The 16,397-nt window shown below is 47.8% G+C and overlaps 2 protein-coding genes across 2 annotated transcripts; both read right to left on the reverse strand.

Moving 5' to 3' along the window:
• Positions 1 to 1,326: 1,326 nt before the first annotated feature.
• Positions 1,327 to 7,290, reverse strand: cyyr1 (cysteine/tyrosine-rich 1). The gene is made up of 4 exons (XM_035150494.2): positions 6,907 to 7,290; positions 3,994 to 4,093; positions 2,957 to 3,117; positions 1,327 to 1,493 (listed from the first exon to the last, which is right to left on the reverse strand). Exons 1-4 carry the CDS (start codon positions 6,998 to 7,000, stop codon positions 1,360 to 1,362), a joined length of 489 nt encoding a protein of 162 aa, XP_035006385.1. The 5' UTR covers positions 7,001 to 7,290; the 3' UTR covers positions 1,327 to 1,359.
• A 2,369-nt stretch (positions 7,291 to 9,659) lies between these two features.
• On the reverse strand, positions 9,660 to 15,507 carry adamts1 (ADAM metallopeptidase with thrombospondin type 1 motif, 1). Its single transcript, XM_035150645.2, has 8 exons — positions 14,548 to 15,507; positions 13,362 to 13,702; positions 13,143 to 13,275; positions 12,585 to 13,042; positions 12,310 to 12,496; positions 12,014 to 12,192; positions 11,620 to 11,795; positions 9,660 to 11,533 (listed from the first exon to the last, which is right to left on the reverse strand). Exons 1-8 carry the CDS (start codon positions 15,161 to 15,163, stop codon positions 10,792 to 10,794), a joined length of 2,832 nt encoding a protein of 943 aa, XP_035006536.1. The 5' UTR covers positions 15,164 to 15,507; the 3' UTR covers positions 9,660 to 10,791.
• Positions 15,508 to 16,397: the final 890 nt, after the last annotated feature.

The raw sequence follows: 16,397 nt of genomic DNA on the forward strand, positions 1-16,397 counted from the left end.
ACAAATATACAGACACAAATACACACAGAGAGAGAGAGAGAGACACACACACACACACAAATACACAGACACACACAAATACACAAAGAGAGAGAGAGAGAGAGACACAGACACAGACACACGAATACACAAAGAGAGAGAGAGACACATACACACAGAGGGAGAGAGAGAGAGACACACACACCACACAGACAAAAAACACAGACACAACACACACCAAACTACCACACACACACACATACAATTTGTAAATGTAAGTAATCATATTTAATATACATATATATAAAACTGTATTCTTTCAAATAACACACACTCAGTTTTTTTTCTAAATTAAAATCAACAAGTTATATAAACACAAATAGCTTTAATTTGAAAAAAATACGTAATTTCTAAGTTTATTTTTTCAGTGTACACACACACATTGTTGAATAAAGACTCTGCAAGTTCACAATTTTAAAAAAAGGTCACTTTTTATTGACGTCTTTAATTTACAACACAGCTGCAACACTTGAAATCATTTCACCCGACACGTGATTCAAAAGTCCATCATTCACAGTCCTCCACTTCTACATGACCTCTGGAGGAAGGCCAGAGAATTGGGTGCAGACTTTCTCAGGCCTGACTTTCTGCGGACCGGCCCTGAGAAAGTCTGCAGAAAGTCGTGAGGCTCCCACTCGGACGTTCACACATGCAGCTTCAAGCAGCATCTCTCCTACACAACATCACAATTAACCTACGACTGCATTTCAAATGAAGGCTTCACAATTTTCTCAAGTCCTGCAAAAGCAAAAGAAATGTATATATTGTTTCACTTTCTTTTAAGACATTCCATTTTTGGTTCAAACTGAGCACAATCTGACCCCAGTTCACCCCTCACATTGTTTCAAGTAAGATAATAACCCATGTCTGTGCCATTAAGGTCAGCGTTATGGTGCATTATGTTCAAGTCCGGACCAGAATTGTTAAACACAGCTTTAATCATCAGCTTCCATCTCAGTCGCTGAGATATGAATAAAGTTTATTTTAAACCGCATTGTCTCCTGGAAAGACCTCTGTACTCCAGTGATGTGCGCTTCCCCATCCACGCTGACAAAAAGTGGTCTTCACCTTCATCAAAGCGCCACAGTGCCTTTGATGTGCACAGGCGGGGACGGATAAGGATATTGGTTATTAGCGGGAGAGGGGGGGAAGTACCTGCCGCCGGCGAGCAAGGCTGCTAACGGTTATCAGGACCTGCACATGTCGGCGCCTTCTTTGAGCATCCTGACCCACAGCTTGTGAAATTATTATTTACCCCCCCTCCCCACCATTTGGTCCAGACTCTTCAGCCGCTCCCGTGGACGATCTGTGCAGCGGGGATTACTTGCGCGTGCAGCCGGGGTATGGAGGAGGAGGGGAGTAGTTGGTCGGCCGAGGCTGAGTTGGGGTGTAAGGCGGTGGGTGCAGCGAGGGAGGATACATCTCGTAGTCATAGGTGTACGGAGGTGGAGGACCTGGGAGGGGGAGAAATACAAAAATTAGGTCACAGGCATTTATTCTTTCGATAATCACAACGCTCACATGCTCTTTGGTGCGTTTAAAGAGGGAATGAGGCATTTGAGCTCAGGATACTTGCCCCCATTTCATTAAGGAGTTTGATAGTAAAGTTACACCCTCTTATGGCTGAACGGTGGAACTTCACTCTCTCGGGGCAGGGACTTGAAACAACTAACACTAAAAAGGGGGTCAAAAAATACGGCACCAAGGAGACAGTCAGACGACCACAAAGCATCTGCGTCACCAGGACGACTACATTATTCACCGAGACATCAAAGGAGCAGAGATGAAGGCAATGAGGAGTGAAGTCACTTCAAACTGAGGTTTCATCAGCGGAAACGCACATTTATATTTACATGTATTATTAATAATAACTCGCAGACAATTTTAAAGGAGAAGCTTTGTTTTAACATTTTAAGTGCCGATTTGAATCTGTTGTGAAGCTAGAATTTGATATTTTGCAAGAAAACGCAGCTTAATCTATATTTTTTCTTATTAAAAGGCGCAGATACTTAAATTAAAACGAATAAACAATGTATATACTACTCACAAATCAATTAAAATCATACATAAATACAGATTAAAACGTCTTGGCAGTGATGGAGCAGGGAAATAACTGCACACCAGCCCCTCACATCTGGTGTCAGGATGCAGAATAATTCATATCACTGTAGCTACACACACACATTCATTCACACTGCAATGCTTTGTATGTTCCAGCATGTTTATGCAACATGATCGGAGCTGCAGGGCAGAGCGGAGAGTGGCGGTCCAGCGTAGCGCGATACACCGAGGAGAATGAAACGCGATAAATAAATGATGAGGCCCCGAAAGAAAAAAAGAAACTGTATTCCCCGGGCTGGAGAGAGTCACAGAGTACAAACTCTGATGTGCAGGCAAAGCACCTGAGAGGGAGATAGGGAAACAGTGTTGTGGTTTGATTGAGAAAAGTGGAGGATGTGCTAAAGTAGGAGGATGGTGGTTTCATGATCAGAGCTCACGTTACAGCGGCAAGGCCAAGGTGGACACCTTACACCTATTCTGTCTTTTTCTTTTCCTCCTTCCTTGTTTGGTGGATCAGCTCGTTTCTCTTCCTTTCTGGCAGCCTGAGGTTTGTGTAATGTGATATGTCGTCAGTCCCCATGAAGCCACTAATAAATACGTTTCTTACAAGTCAAACTATATAAACTTTGATCTTGTAATATCGCAACTTTATTCTTGTAATATTATGATTTTATTATCTAAATCTCCCATTTTTTCTCTCTGGCCCTTCTCCCAAAAGTGCAAGTGTAAAACAAAAAGGTACCATAAAGTCGTACTATTCGAAGGTTGTGTGTGTGTGTGTGTGTGTGTGTGTGTGTGTGTGTGTGTGTGTGTGTGTGTGTGTGTGTGTGTGTGTGTGTGTGCATTGTGGACCCACCTGGATACCCCTGGGACACAGTGTTGATGTAGGAGGTGCTGAACACGCCGACCCGGGCGCCCCGCCCATTCTTCATGCACATACACACGCACAGGAACAAGGCCGCCACCGCCCCCATCAAGAACACCACGCCGAAGACGATACCGGAGATGGCAGTGCCCCTGGAACACACACACAGACACACAACCAGTGAGCCACCCAGTCGAGTGTGAGAGGAGGCAGCTGTCTCCATCAGACATGCTGCCGATACTAAGTTGCTGCCATGGAGATGGACCGCAGCATCTGATGCAACTCAGCGTGTGATGTGTGTGCACGTGTGTGGCGTTGCACTGCAGAAGAACATGCATGATTAACAGATTTGCTGCCTCTTGGTCGCCTGCATTAGTCAGATCCACCCCGGCTCTTTCCAAAACCGACTTTTTACAAGTGGTCCCAGATTTTGCAATAAGAACATCAGTGTAGATGTTCTACTTGTACACAAAGATCATTATTACTGTGACAACTTTTCTTCTGAGAAAAAGGTGAAAGTGTGAGAGCAGCTGGGCCGAGTCCAGTCAGGAAGAGGTCAGAGGGTCAGGTCTTCTGAAGAGTCACAGGAAAAGACAGCTGGTGTGTGAGTTACAGACCAAAGCTATAGGTGAGTGCAGATCAATCGACTGAACGTGTCCACATTTTGTCCAAAGACTAAAAGATTAGAATCACACTCCCTCTGAAAAAAAACGTTTAAACTTAAAGCTCATGTTGGACTTTTATTCCGACAGAGAATCACAAATCGTTTGACGTCAAAACACTTAAATGATTTTCTTGTAGCCCGAGTCTGTAACAGATCTCTGCAGTGAGCCTGGAATCTCAGCTGTTCGACCCTGTTGCACCCCGTCGATGCTCGAGTAAGCAACTTCTGTTTGTCAGAGGTTATCCTACGTCAAGGCTTTTCAAAAACAGCACAAGACTGGTAATTACCCTAAAATCCTCGGCCAGGTGTAAAACATTGTTTCAAATGCATCTACGTGGTCTGAATTAGCTGTGCGTGGACTTACGAGAGGACGTCCCCCACGTAGGCGTAGTAGGAGCAGCAGAAAGGCGGCGATCCATTGCAGCAGTACTCTATGCAGCCCTCACACTGGGCCTCGGTGCCACCTGCAACACACACATCCACACACACTCATGAGAATCTGCTTATGCACAGAGTTTTTTCTGTGGGACCAGAAATTCTCTCCGAGCTCTGGCAGATAGAAAACAGACAGGAAGTTCATTTGCACAGATGAAGTAATAAAAAGATGTCTGGGACAATTTCATACCCAGGATCTCATGTTTTGTTCCAATAAAAGAATCAATAGTAGATAAACCAATGATAATAAATCAGTCAGATCGGGACAATTAAATAAGTTTGGATAGGAACAGTGAGTTTTCCCCAAAAGACACAAAGGATTTTCTCCCCTTCTCAAATTCATATCTGCTCACTTACTGTGTAATATATGATATAATGTGACTCAGCAGCAAGCAGCCGTTGCCACGTGACGGTTATGTAGCATCTCGCTGATTCAACAGTGCACATGCATGATTTATTTTTCCCATGACTGAGGAGAGACGCGGCCCACATGGCGGAGCAGCTGAATCCAACACTGTGGGCAGCGGACTGGCTCAGTCCGACCGGTTAATGATCTGTGACACAGCACGGAAACATTGCACCTCTGCTAAAGACGATAATGAGTTTGGACCACGTTGCCAGAAGTGACTTGCTCTTTCAAGTTGGACGATATATAATATGTGATAAAGGGGTTTGGATCTGCTGATGCTACTTCAGATAAATTATGAAAACCATAGAGGAAACTTTCTGACATATATTACAATCTGACACAGAATGACCTATACACCTTTTTGACAGTTGTTCTGCCGAAGAAGTCATTCATAATTTTAAAAATCAAATACTTTTGAGTCTTTTAATTTAAGCTAAAATTATAAATATTCACCGTTTCCAGCTCAAAATTGCAAGATCAGCTGCTTCTCTTTGTTTTGTAGAATAAAAACTGAATATATTTGGGTTTACTGGGTTCTGTTACAGATAAAAAACACAATTTGAAGTAATTAGATTTTTGTAATTTTTGAAACATGTACCTGGTGTATTTAGAAAAGGAAAGCATCTGTCTCAAATCTATGGAGCGTATATAAAGATGGACGACACGACTGCTCCCCAAAAGTGAAGCCAAATCATCCTGACCGCCACCTGGATGTTTTGCATAGGCAGATTTGCATTGTGGGTAGTGTAGGGTACAGGGTTTACTCCAGATTCAAAGGACAAGGAGACATTGAGAGCTGATGCTTGAAAACTTTGAAAAACCACTGTGATTCAGCGCTTGAATGCTTACTGGTGTGAGTGGGAAGCCTGTAGAACGAGCCACAGTGCGACTGCCATGTTCTTCGCGTGGGGCCAAATTAAGATGATTTAAGATCTGACATTTACCACCGCAGCTCCGCCGCGACTCATGATCCAGCACGATCATTTTCCGCCCGACGTGCTTATTCCTGCTATGAACAGACGTGGCATTTGCACGGTCTGTTACATGCTTGTGTTCAATGTGGCTCCCCCCCGCCCTTCTACATTCAAAAGCATTGTACACACAGCTGTGCCTCTGCGTGTACTCGTCCCAACCTGCCGCCGTGCACGACACAAGCCCGTCTCATCTGAAGTCTTCTCACCCCCTCCTCCCATTGCTTCCCTCATGGGAGATTCTGTGTCTTTCACAATCCAGCACAGCTCAAATGAAGGAGGACGCTGCAATGAAAACCAGCTCTGTGCTTCAGCGTATGAGTGTGTGTCTGCTTTCTCTCAGCCATCGCTCACACACCGCCCGGAGGCTTATGTGCACATTTCCAGGTAGGAAATAAAGGTATACGAGGAAAACCTGCTGTTCTGAGGGCGAAACAAGTTTTGATGGATGTTTCCTCAATGACAGGAGGTCACAGTCCACCCATCTTCTTTTCTTTTTCAAATTTAATCTAATTTAACACGACATCCCTGTTTAAAGAGCTGTGAGATTTCCATGTAAATGACTGTGGGGAGGTCCCATCAGCAGACTCGCTGGGTGGTCCTCAGAGGTCCTGGCTCCTGTCTCTCCACACGCTCGGAGACAATAGCATCATGTCCTTCACCCCCACCCACACACACACACACACACACACACACACACACACACACACACACACACACACACACACACACACTAACCCTAACCCCACACACACTTGTACTTCTATCTGAGTGAGGACACTTTGGTTTTAATCCCAACCCTAACCCTGCCAGTGCCTCGGGAACCAGTTCCTTTATTTTCCCCTGCCCTTTGAATACAAGTATATTTATCTATATATATTTTAATTGTCAATTGGTTTTGGTTTTTTGTATTCTCTGACTTTTTTTCTTGCATGACAAACACTTGTAGTGATTTAACCCCAACCTAACCCTAATTGTAACCCTTTAAACCCTATAGAGCAGGTCTTAACCCTCACAGCCCTCAGAAGGGAGGATCAGCCCAAACAGATCCATGCTCAAAATACATTGACTTCCATTTATTGTGGACCACCAAACCAAAACCTTAACCATTACCAATTCATGCCTAACCCTAATCTTACCCCCCCAATTCACATCTGACCTCTAACCTTAACCAGGACCTCGGAAATGAAAGTTTAGCCTCATTAGGACCAGGCTTTGGTTCAAAGGAGGTCTGAGGTCTTTTAAAAGTTTCCAGCACTTTTGGCTGTGCGTCATGTTTAAAATAGTTCCCAAAATCAAAAAACAATGTACAACCAAAGACTTTTAATATGTTTCCCACGTTATTTTCCTGGAGCTGGAGCAGCCCCATCATCAATTCAACATGAAGAGGAACCATTGGAGCCTAATTCAAAAGGCACATTGGTGACATGTTGGTGCGTAAAAGTGGGTTTTAGAAACTCACCGGTGAAAAAGCAAAGCAGCAGCGAGTTGCTCAGCCACCTCCATCTGCGCTCCGGCTGCTGCGTCCTCCTCCTCCTCCTCCAGAGGTTCTCCATGAGCCTCCCCTCTCTCCTGCGCGCTCACACTCCTGGTTTTCTGTCAGGAGGAACCCCCCAAAAAAGCGCGTCTCTCCCTGTGCGTCCTGCTCCGGCCGTCACCTGATGGACTCTGCGAGCTGCATTGTGTCTCACCCCTGCTCACTCGAAAGAAACGCAGCAGAGGGGGAACTACTGCCGGAGACTTGTGGAGGATGTGTCGGTGTTTGTCGTCCAGGCAGCGAGGCTCCGTTTGCTCCTCCACGTGTGTGCTGTGCGTAATTCTGCTGCGTCTCCCCCCCTCACCTCCCACTGACTGGCTGCTCTGAGCGCAGTCTCCCCTCCCCCTCCCCCTGCCGTCACCCATTTGCTCAAATTTCCCTGTTGAGCTGACACCCAGGGAGAGAGAGAGAGAGGGGGGGAGGGCGAGAGAGGTATGAAGTCAGCCACAGAGGGAAACTTGGGTGTCTTTCAAAATAAGATTCAAACTAAGGCCTATATATTCCAGATAAATGATCTTCTTACTCTCTTAAAAAATACATCATCACAGACTCTTCTCATCGCTTTTATTCATATCTTACCTAAAAATACTTGATGTGTATATTTCAGTGTGTGACTATGATGTACATGTCATATCTGCTAACTCTAGTTACGTGTCTTTGAGCATAATTAAAAGCCAATAGAATGAATAATAATGGTATATTTTGTCATTATTATTATATTATTATACTTTTTCCTGTCAAATGCAAACCTTGTTGCAACAGCTTCATCACACGCCAGTGAGAAGACTGATTTCACCAAAAATGGAAAGTCCTGATCTTGCAGAGAAGAACCCTGGATCTTGTCTTTCCAGACATATTTATGACTAAAAAGTTTCTGTTGCATATTCTTTCGCAAATCCAATCAAATTGCACCACAGTAAGTCTGGGGCCCAGGTCTGAGTTGGGCCCTCTGGCTCCTGCCCAGGGGACGTCACCCTGCTGTACAGATGGAGCGGAAAGAGTCCGGACCAGGGGCCTTGATTACATCACAGTGAGGGGCACTAATGGGACCCTTCAGGGCACAGTATCTTTGTCCGGAAACATGTGAGATAAAAAAAAAAAATCTCAATTAACATTGGCTCCAGGACAGAAGGGGGCAGGGGCTGAGCAGCCACAACCCCCCACACACACCTCCCTCAGAGCTGGGAACACTTAAATCCAAAACGCCACTTGTGCGAACCCATAAAAGTGATCGTTAAAGAACTGAATCATACTTTAGAAATGGTCCCTGAATGGCTGTAAACAATAACTAAAGTTCACTGTAGCACAATAAGTGGAGACTATAAGAAAGATATGGAAGATTAATGCAACTCAGGAGGATATTTAAAGAGATTTATGCTTTTTCTTTGAAACCACCGTCTTCACTGTTTTTCTCTGCACCGATCCGACGAAGCTTCAGAGACTGTTTCTTTTTGACGACTGGATCAAATTGAACATAATCTAAACAAACTCTTGTGGCCGAGCGAGGGTGGCAAAAGGATGCGGATAATTGAGCTCTCGGAAATGCCACCCACATGGAGCAGCAGTGATTCATGATGCCTTCCAGATGTTTCTCTTTTTTTAAATGATGTGATGCTGAGACATGAACAAACAACCAGGTAGAAAACATGTTTCATTACAAGTGGACACATTAATGCCACATTTTCCTCCTCACTGATTTGGATTTTTCAAACAGAACATGAAGCATATACATCTTTACCGCCACCAGTTGTTTAGGCGTACAGTCCTGGTGGCACATTATGCTATTATACAGATTACGGAGATGGCCAATTTTCTTCTTAACCATCTATAATTACAGGATAATGATTTCCTTTGCTCTGCATGGGAGCCAGCAAGGCAGGGGACCATCTTCCACGGAGCCCGACGGGAAGTGCCACCCGGGGCGGAGGTTTTTTAGCAGCAGTGCTGACGTACAGCAGTGTCTGGTCCCAACTAGGGGACAGAAAGTCCCTGGATGCAGAGAATTATACAAATAAAACATGATAATAAGAAAGAGAAGAGGGTGGAGGTGTAGTTTAAGGGATGTTTCTAAGGTTTATTTCTAATGGTTATTCGCAAGATTTATTTCTATGGGTTATTTCTAAGGGATATTTCTCAGGCTTAATTTAAAAAGGTATAACTAGTTTGGATTAGAGGAATTTTGTTATATACATATATGTATATATAAGTATGGCAGTTGTTTATTGGTATTGATGATTTGGTGTGACGCAAATGTACTCAGCCAGAATTAATATTCCAACCTCAGCCGTGACTCGTAGGACAATTTATACTTATATTTATATTATACATATTTGTTTTACTTCTTTTTCAACCAATCCAGAAAAATGTACAAAAACTTTATTAAAAGGCCCAAATTATAAGATTAATGCCACGACCATTTCCCTGCAATGTACTGTGGAATAATGTGATGACAACAGTCACATCTGGTGGACTAAACCTGAATTACAAAAAATGTATTTCTAATACATTAAGTTTATTTTATCTCCTTAATAATTGTTAAAGTACTGTTATACAAGAAGCTTCACTATACATGTGTGAGGATCGGCTTCACCTGTAAAAGGCCCGGAGGGGCAGTATCGGGGGAAAGTGTGGGAGGTAAAGTTCCATCCATCATTACAAAACACTCTGGAGACATGAGCTGCACAAGTCAATGTGATACTTTATTCATGAACCTAGGACCATATATATATAACACTGTATAAATACTCTATATATTCTACTTCCTTCTGTGATCTCAATAACAAATAAAAAATAATGTTAAAAAAAGCCACATGATTATATTTAACAGGCTGTACAAAAATAAATAATGTTTGGATATTCTGTACAAAAAGAGAAAACTTGATAGAAAAAAAACAAAGAGCCTTCGCAGAAGGCAGGAGAGACTTACTTATGAAGTAGTAGCAGGAGACAAGTCCCTCTTTAGGTCTCCACACACACTTTTCTCATGCTCTCTCTCTCTCTCTCTCTCTCTCTCTCTCTCTCTCTCTCTCTCTCTCTCTCTCTCTCTCTCTCTCTCACACACACACACACAACACTCACACACTCTTCTTTGGTCTTTTAAGAGTTCCCTCATTGAAGGTTGCGAGGGTGAGATATGGCTGAAGGACGGTGCACTGAGGCATTTAAAGGCAACCAGGTGTTCAAAAGAAATGTGCCACTGGCAACAAGAAAGCTGAAGTGCTACAGGTTTGTGATAAATAAAAGTGTTTGAACATAAACACTACGACTACGAAGCTAATCTTAGTTTCCATACCTGATGGGGTGAGCAAGTAGAATATGATCTACTCTCTTTCATTAGATTCTATTATATACTCTGCAAGAACCTCCCACAGCCTTGTGTGTCTGTCCAGCCCAGCTTGGACAAACACTATTTACATGCATAAAAAAATTGAGACACACACACACACACTCTCTTGCACACTCACACTCACACACAAGCATGACATTGGCACGGTAAGCAGCATGCTTTTTTTCTTTAGGAAATCAGGAATGTGCTGAGGGGCCGACACGCAGCCAAGCTGTCGTCAGCCTTTGCCCCCGTGGTTCAACGTCTGGCCCCAGATTGGATGGAGGGAATTGGGTATAAACTGTCAGTTACAGTCGCTGACACGTGGGACTGGTGGACGTCCTGAACCCATGAAAACCTGCAGCACTCTGGATGTAAACATTCATCGGCCTCTTTAGATCTTTAGGGGAAGAGGAGGAAGTGAAGATCTGATGGTTCTCTCGAGGCTGGGTGGACGACAGGAGGTCAGATTTACGAAGCAGTCCTTAACAGGCTCCCTGATTGCACAGCTCCAGCAGGGGTCGCGGCCGGTTTTTGGGGTCACAGCTGTCGTGGGTAAGCGTGCGCCCGTCGTGGCCGATGCAGCGCAGCTGACGTTTGCGGAAACCTCGGCCACAGGCCTTGGAGCACACGGACCACTCTCCGAGGAGCCAGGAGGGGCAGGGCTGGGAGGCGCAGGACCGCGAGGCTAAGGGGCGCAGCTCCTCTGGGCAGTCTCTGGAGGGACGACCCTGAGAGTCCTGACACACCACCTCTCTCTGCTGCGTTCCTCCTCCACAGGTCTGGGAGCACGGACCCCACTCCCTCAGGCTCCACTCTGCTCCTCCCACCTCTCTGATGGCGTTGATGGAATGGCGGCGGCCTCCGTTGTTGTTAGAGCCTGAAGCTGCATTGTTGGGTCTTGGGGCGAAGTAGCTGTACTTAACCCGGGGCCTCGGGGCCTCACCAACAGACAGCACCTGAATGGTGAGGGGCTCAGGGAGCGGGGCGAAGCTGCGGAGGCGCTCCAGGGTGGCGGAAGAGCCACTGTAGCGCAGCAGGGCCCCCCGCAGTGCGATGTCTGTCTCCATGGTCATCAATTTGTAATCGCCATTAAGCAGATAGGTTCCATCCAAGCGACGCACTGCCAGGTAGCTGTTGTCGTGACGACCATTGCCTGGGGCACGTTGCTTAACGTCCAGGTGGGTGGCACCAGCCGGGATGGTTACAACATCCTGGTAACCGGGCCTGTAACAAGGACACAAGGTCGTCAAACAAGGTCACGTGACATGTATGTTATGAAGCGTCACTGTTTGAGGTGGTCAGATGTTTACCTGGCGCGGTCCAGAGAGCCGGACTCCTTCTTGCAGGTGGAGCCGTCTCCGCCGCACACGGCGCACTTGTCAAAGCGCCGGCTGGAGCCGATGACTCGATCACATCCGGCCTTCACACACTGGCCCTGGACACAGACTGAGGTGGAATCCGGGCTGCATGGTGTGCCGTCGGCCACCTGGGAGCAGCAGAGAGACACAGATGGAAATACAGAGTTATGTCTAGTAACTGTTACATAAGAGTCTGAGTCAGAAGGTGAAGCACGGCTGCAGCTTCAAGGCTGAAAGAAATTACAAAGCTGATCCTGTATTTTGCAGCTCGACACGTAAATAGACTTTCATGAGATTTTCTGACACAATTCTAAAGGAGAAGAATAAAAATAACAACAACTCTCACCTTGGATTTGAGGACAAAGAAGTATCCAGTCCCCTTGGCACGGCACACCAGCTTGCACCGGTCTTTGGGGGAGACGCCAGCGTACTTAGGCACCCACTCAACCCCCTCCCCTGACCCCAGAGACACTTGGGCCGACATGTCGTTGTGGGCCAGACACTGCTCCTCGCGGAACGACAGGCCTGAGGGAGGAAAGGAGATCAGATTTAGATTTAGATTATATTTTATGTTATTATTTTCTGTTTTTTTAAGACACAAACGAATCCATGTTTTTCCATGTGATAACTAGAGTCTCTTACCGTTGATCTCGGGGCAGACCTCCGTGTTACAGGAGCGGTACTGGATCCTCTTGCCCTCACAGTACTTGCCCCCGTTCTTGGGCAAAGGGCTGTCACAGGCGCGGAATGAATACTGCACTCCTCCACCGCAGGTCCGAGAGCAGTCGCCCCAGGGGCCCCACAAACCCCAGCCGCCGTTGACAGGAGTCTGAAACCACCAAGGACGTAATGATTAGACTCAAACATTGATTTTTCTAACAGCAAGTAAAACAGACTGATTGTGATCTGCTCCCTACCTGGTGTTTAGCGGCCTGGCTCTTGGTGAGACACTGTCCGGCCAGGCAGTAGCTGTCGTGCCCACATGACGTTCCATCAGCCCAGGGGAAGTTCTTGGTCTGACACACCAGCAAACCGTTGGATGTGGTCACCGTGCACCAAAGAGCCGCGCACGTGGTACTCAGGTCCGGGCAGTGCTGGGAGTCGTCGCCGAAGGTGAGCCGGCACTGGTGGTCGGCGTCGTACACCGTCCCGGGGAGGGGCAGGGGGAGCGGCTGAGGCTTGACCGGCTTGTCCAGCAGGCACTGGCCGTGGCCGTTGTCCAGGAAGGTGGTGACCATGAGGGCGGAGCAGGGGGACCACGGCTGCTGCTGGTCCAGGTTGGACAGCGTGGAGGCCATCATGTGGGAGCCCCAGTGGGCGCCGTTGACCCCGGAGCAGAGCTGGGCATCGTCGTGAGGCATGTTGAAGACGTGGCCTGGAGGACAGAGATGAAACAACAAAAACTTAAGTACCCCTGCCCTGTAATTTCAGAAAAAATAGAACACGTGCATGTAATTTGACTCTTTTCTTCTTACCCAGCTCGTGTGCAACAGTAAATGCTGCCTGAAGACCATCGTCCTCGATAATGGAGCAGCTTCGGTCAGGGTCACACACGGTGCCAACGTCCGCCATGCCCAGGGTGTCACAGGAGTGGGCACCACACAGATCCTGAGGAGACAGGGAGAGTTAAAGTCTTGAATTCTGCTTTTCTTACTCTTCTCTCCTCATCTGGACTTTACACAAAGCCAACGTACTGTTCTGGTGAAGAGCACAGCAGTGTCGTAGTGCTCCGGGTGGCGGTCGCTCGGCGGGTTGTGCTGCCGCTGCCACTGGCAGAAGTTGCGGAGGGTCATGGCAGCGTTGGACGACACCTGAGGCCCCCGCTCCTCCTCGTACACCACCAGCAGCTTCACCACCGCCAGGCTGATGGAGTTGTGGATGCTCGGGTGGCGGTAGAGGCGGGAGGCCACTGCCATGATTGTCAGCAGGTAGGGTTTGAGGCCGGCGCCGTGGAACTCGGCCATGGACTGGTCGGCCACCAGCATGATCTCCAGGTAGCGAGGGGTGGAGACGAAGCGCCTGGTCCTGTGGTGGGCTGAGGGGAGAGATTTACAAGAGGTCAAACCAAAGGTGGGTTCAAAGGTCACACAGGTAAACAGTGTGTGTGGATCCAGACTTTATTGCACTTGTTATTTTTGACAGTGATGTTTATCTGGAACAGTCTGAGCTCAGCTAAACTCTGCCTGTGTTCTAAATAACAGCTAATCATTAGTTCTCGTCCAGGCTCCAGTGAGCTCCGGATGTGCCTGCGGGAGCCTGGCTGCCCTGACTCAGCGTCACACCACCGGCGGCTCCTCCTCCTCGGGGTCTACATTCCTAAAATGACCTTATGTGGTGGAAAGTTTTGCGGGTGGGAAGAAAAAGGACGAAGGGAGAAAATCCTTTCTGGAGGAAAAAAAAAGAAAAGAAAAGAAAGGTCCTGCCGGTGCGCGTAGTACCAGGAGGCGCGTTTACACGTCTCAGCACCGCCGGGCTCTGGCTGGCCCCAACCCCGCCGCTCCCCTCCCCTTCCTCCGTCACTCCTCCCTCTCTTTCCCCCAGTAGAAGCACTCCCCTCCCTCCCTTTCTCCTTCTCTCCCCCTTCCTCCCCTCCCCTCCCCTCCTCATCTCCAGCGCGCTGTCAAAAAAAGGTAGCTGAGTCCATTACGCACGCTGCAAACTCTGGCACACGAACGTCTCCAGATGACAGCAGCTAAACTGATAAACTACTTTCTCCAAATGTTTGCTTACATGTCGATAAAAAGATTCACGACATTATAAATAGATATTAAATCACTTTCCTCGTTGTTTCCTTGGCCACTTTTAAGTTTGCAGGACTGAGAATTTCTGCTGTGTCCGATAACAGTGCGTAAAATGCGCACAGTGTTTCTGCAGCCTCACCTGTCTGCTCTGCGTTAGCGGCTCCTTTCTTTGCCTCTTTCTCCAGATTCTTTGGCACCCGCGCCTCGTCCTCGTTCACCCCGCACTTGGAGCTTCCCTCCTCCGCCAAAGCTGCCCGGCCTCTCCGGCGAATCGTGTGGACATCCTCCTCGGTGCCCAGGAAGCCGCTGGAGTTGAGGGGCTGGATGAAGTACTCTTCGCCCTGGAAGTAGAATCCGCCCCTGAGCCCGTGGCACAGGTTGAGGGCAGCGGCGGACCTCTCCTCTCCGTTCACCGTCCCCGAGAAGAAGCACCCCGGCTCGGCTCCGCTCTTGGGCTCCTGGGTCGGTTCGGACTCGGGACTGCCCACAATGTGGAAGACAAAACCCGGCGCCAAGAAGGTCTGGTCGGGTTCTAGCTGCAAGATCAGCTCCATGCCAAATACGTCCAACCGGTACACCCTCGTCTCCGCCTCCTTCTCCTTCTCCTCCGCGGATAGAGTCCGCCACGGTTCGGATTCGCTCTCCGACCGGGCCGTGGGGTCTAGTCTGACCGGCACCACGGTACTCTCCTCCCAGGCGCTGTGCGCCGCGCCGACGCACAGAATTAAACCAATGGAAACGCGTAAAAACCACATAATTAAACTGTGAAATCCGACAAGTGGAAAGAGAAACTGATAAAGAAGTAAATCCTTTAAAAAGCTTTTTCCACTATAAGCTACAAAACCCAAAGTCTTTGAACTTCCACAAAATTGTCCCCACGCGTACAAAAATCTACAGAAGGATCAAAATCCAGTGCAAAACTCATTTAAAGTTACGTGCAGCTCTGACTTGTTGCAAAAAGTCCGTTGATTAGAAAGCAGGAGCTGGATCTCAGCAGTAAATTCCAACAGAGTCTCTCTCCCTCTTCAGCAGATGTCTCCGTTTTCAGCTCTGTGCTTCTCTGAGTTCGGGGGCAGGCTCTTGCTCTGTGGCCCGTGTAGTCTGTTCACTGCTCTCCGAACAGAGCCGGTCCCTCCTATATATCCCCCTGCCCTGGGACCACCCCTTTCCTGAGGGCCCTTTGATGTGAGAGGGGCCAAATCCCGTGCGCAATGAAAACGCACCAGCGTTGCCATAATAATCAATCATGGTGAGTATACAGAGGTTTTGGCAGAGGGACTTCTTCTTTTTTTCAAACTCTGCTTGTCTGTTACAGGATGTTCACAAACACACACACACACACACACACACACACACACACACACACACACACACACACACACACACACACACACACACACACACACACACACATTATTACTGAAACATATTACATTTACATTTCTCATATTTGTGGATAATTTTACTCAATTAATTTATGTAAGTGGCCCAAATAAAAACTGAACCTCCAGCTCTGGCACTGGGGCCGAGCTCTGCTTTCTAAGTCACTGAGCTTCGTGCGTTTATTAAACTTCAGCCTGTTCCAACACAAATGAAGGTGACGGGCAGCAGTGGCTGGTGTGGTGCAGTGTTCGTAGTGTCAGTGCAACAGGAGAAGCGCGATGGCACCAGGTCGGGAACTGTAACCGTATCGTTCTGGCCGTAGCCGTGCGCAGCTCCTCCGTGCCAAGGCGGCTGTGGTGCGCCGTGCGTGGCCGGGATCCGCGGCTCTGCTCCCCGGGGAGAGGGAGCAGAGAGGGGCCGCCGAGGTCTTAAGGTGGAGCTGCTCCTCCAGCGCGCCGCCTCTGCGCTCAAACCAAGGCAGGAGGAGCCCCTGTCCTCCCGCTGCTGCTCCCGCCCGCCCGGGCCCTTCCTCCTCTCCAACAGGCAGGAAGAGTCACTGGCAACGCAGAGATTCTATCATCCGCAGTGGACGGAGCACAAATAAGA

This window comes from Hippoglossus stenolepis, chromosome 24, assembly GCF_022539355.2.
Source record: "Hippoglossus stenolepis isolate QCI-W04-F060 chromosome 24, HSTE1.2, whole genome shotgun sequence".
Taxonomy (NCBI): domain Eukaryota; kingdom Metazoa; phylum Chordata; class Actinopteri; order Pleuronectiformes; family Pleuronectidae; genus Hippoglossus; species Hippoglossus stenolepis.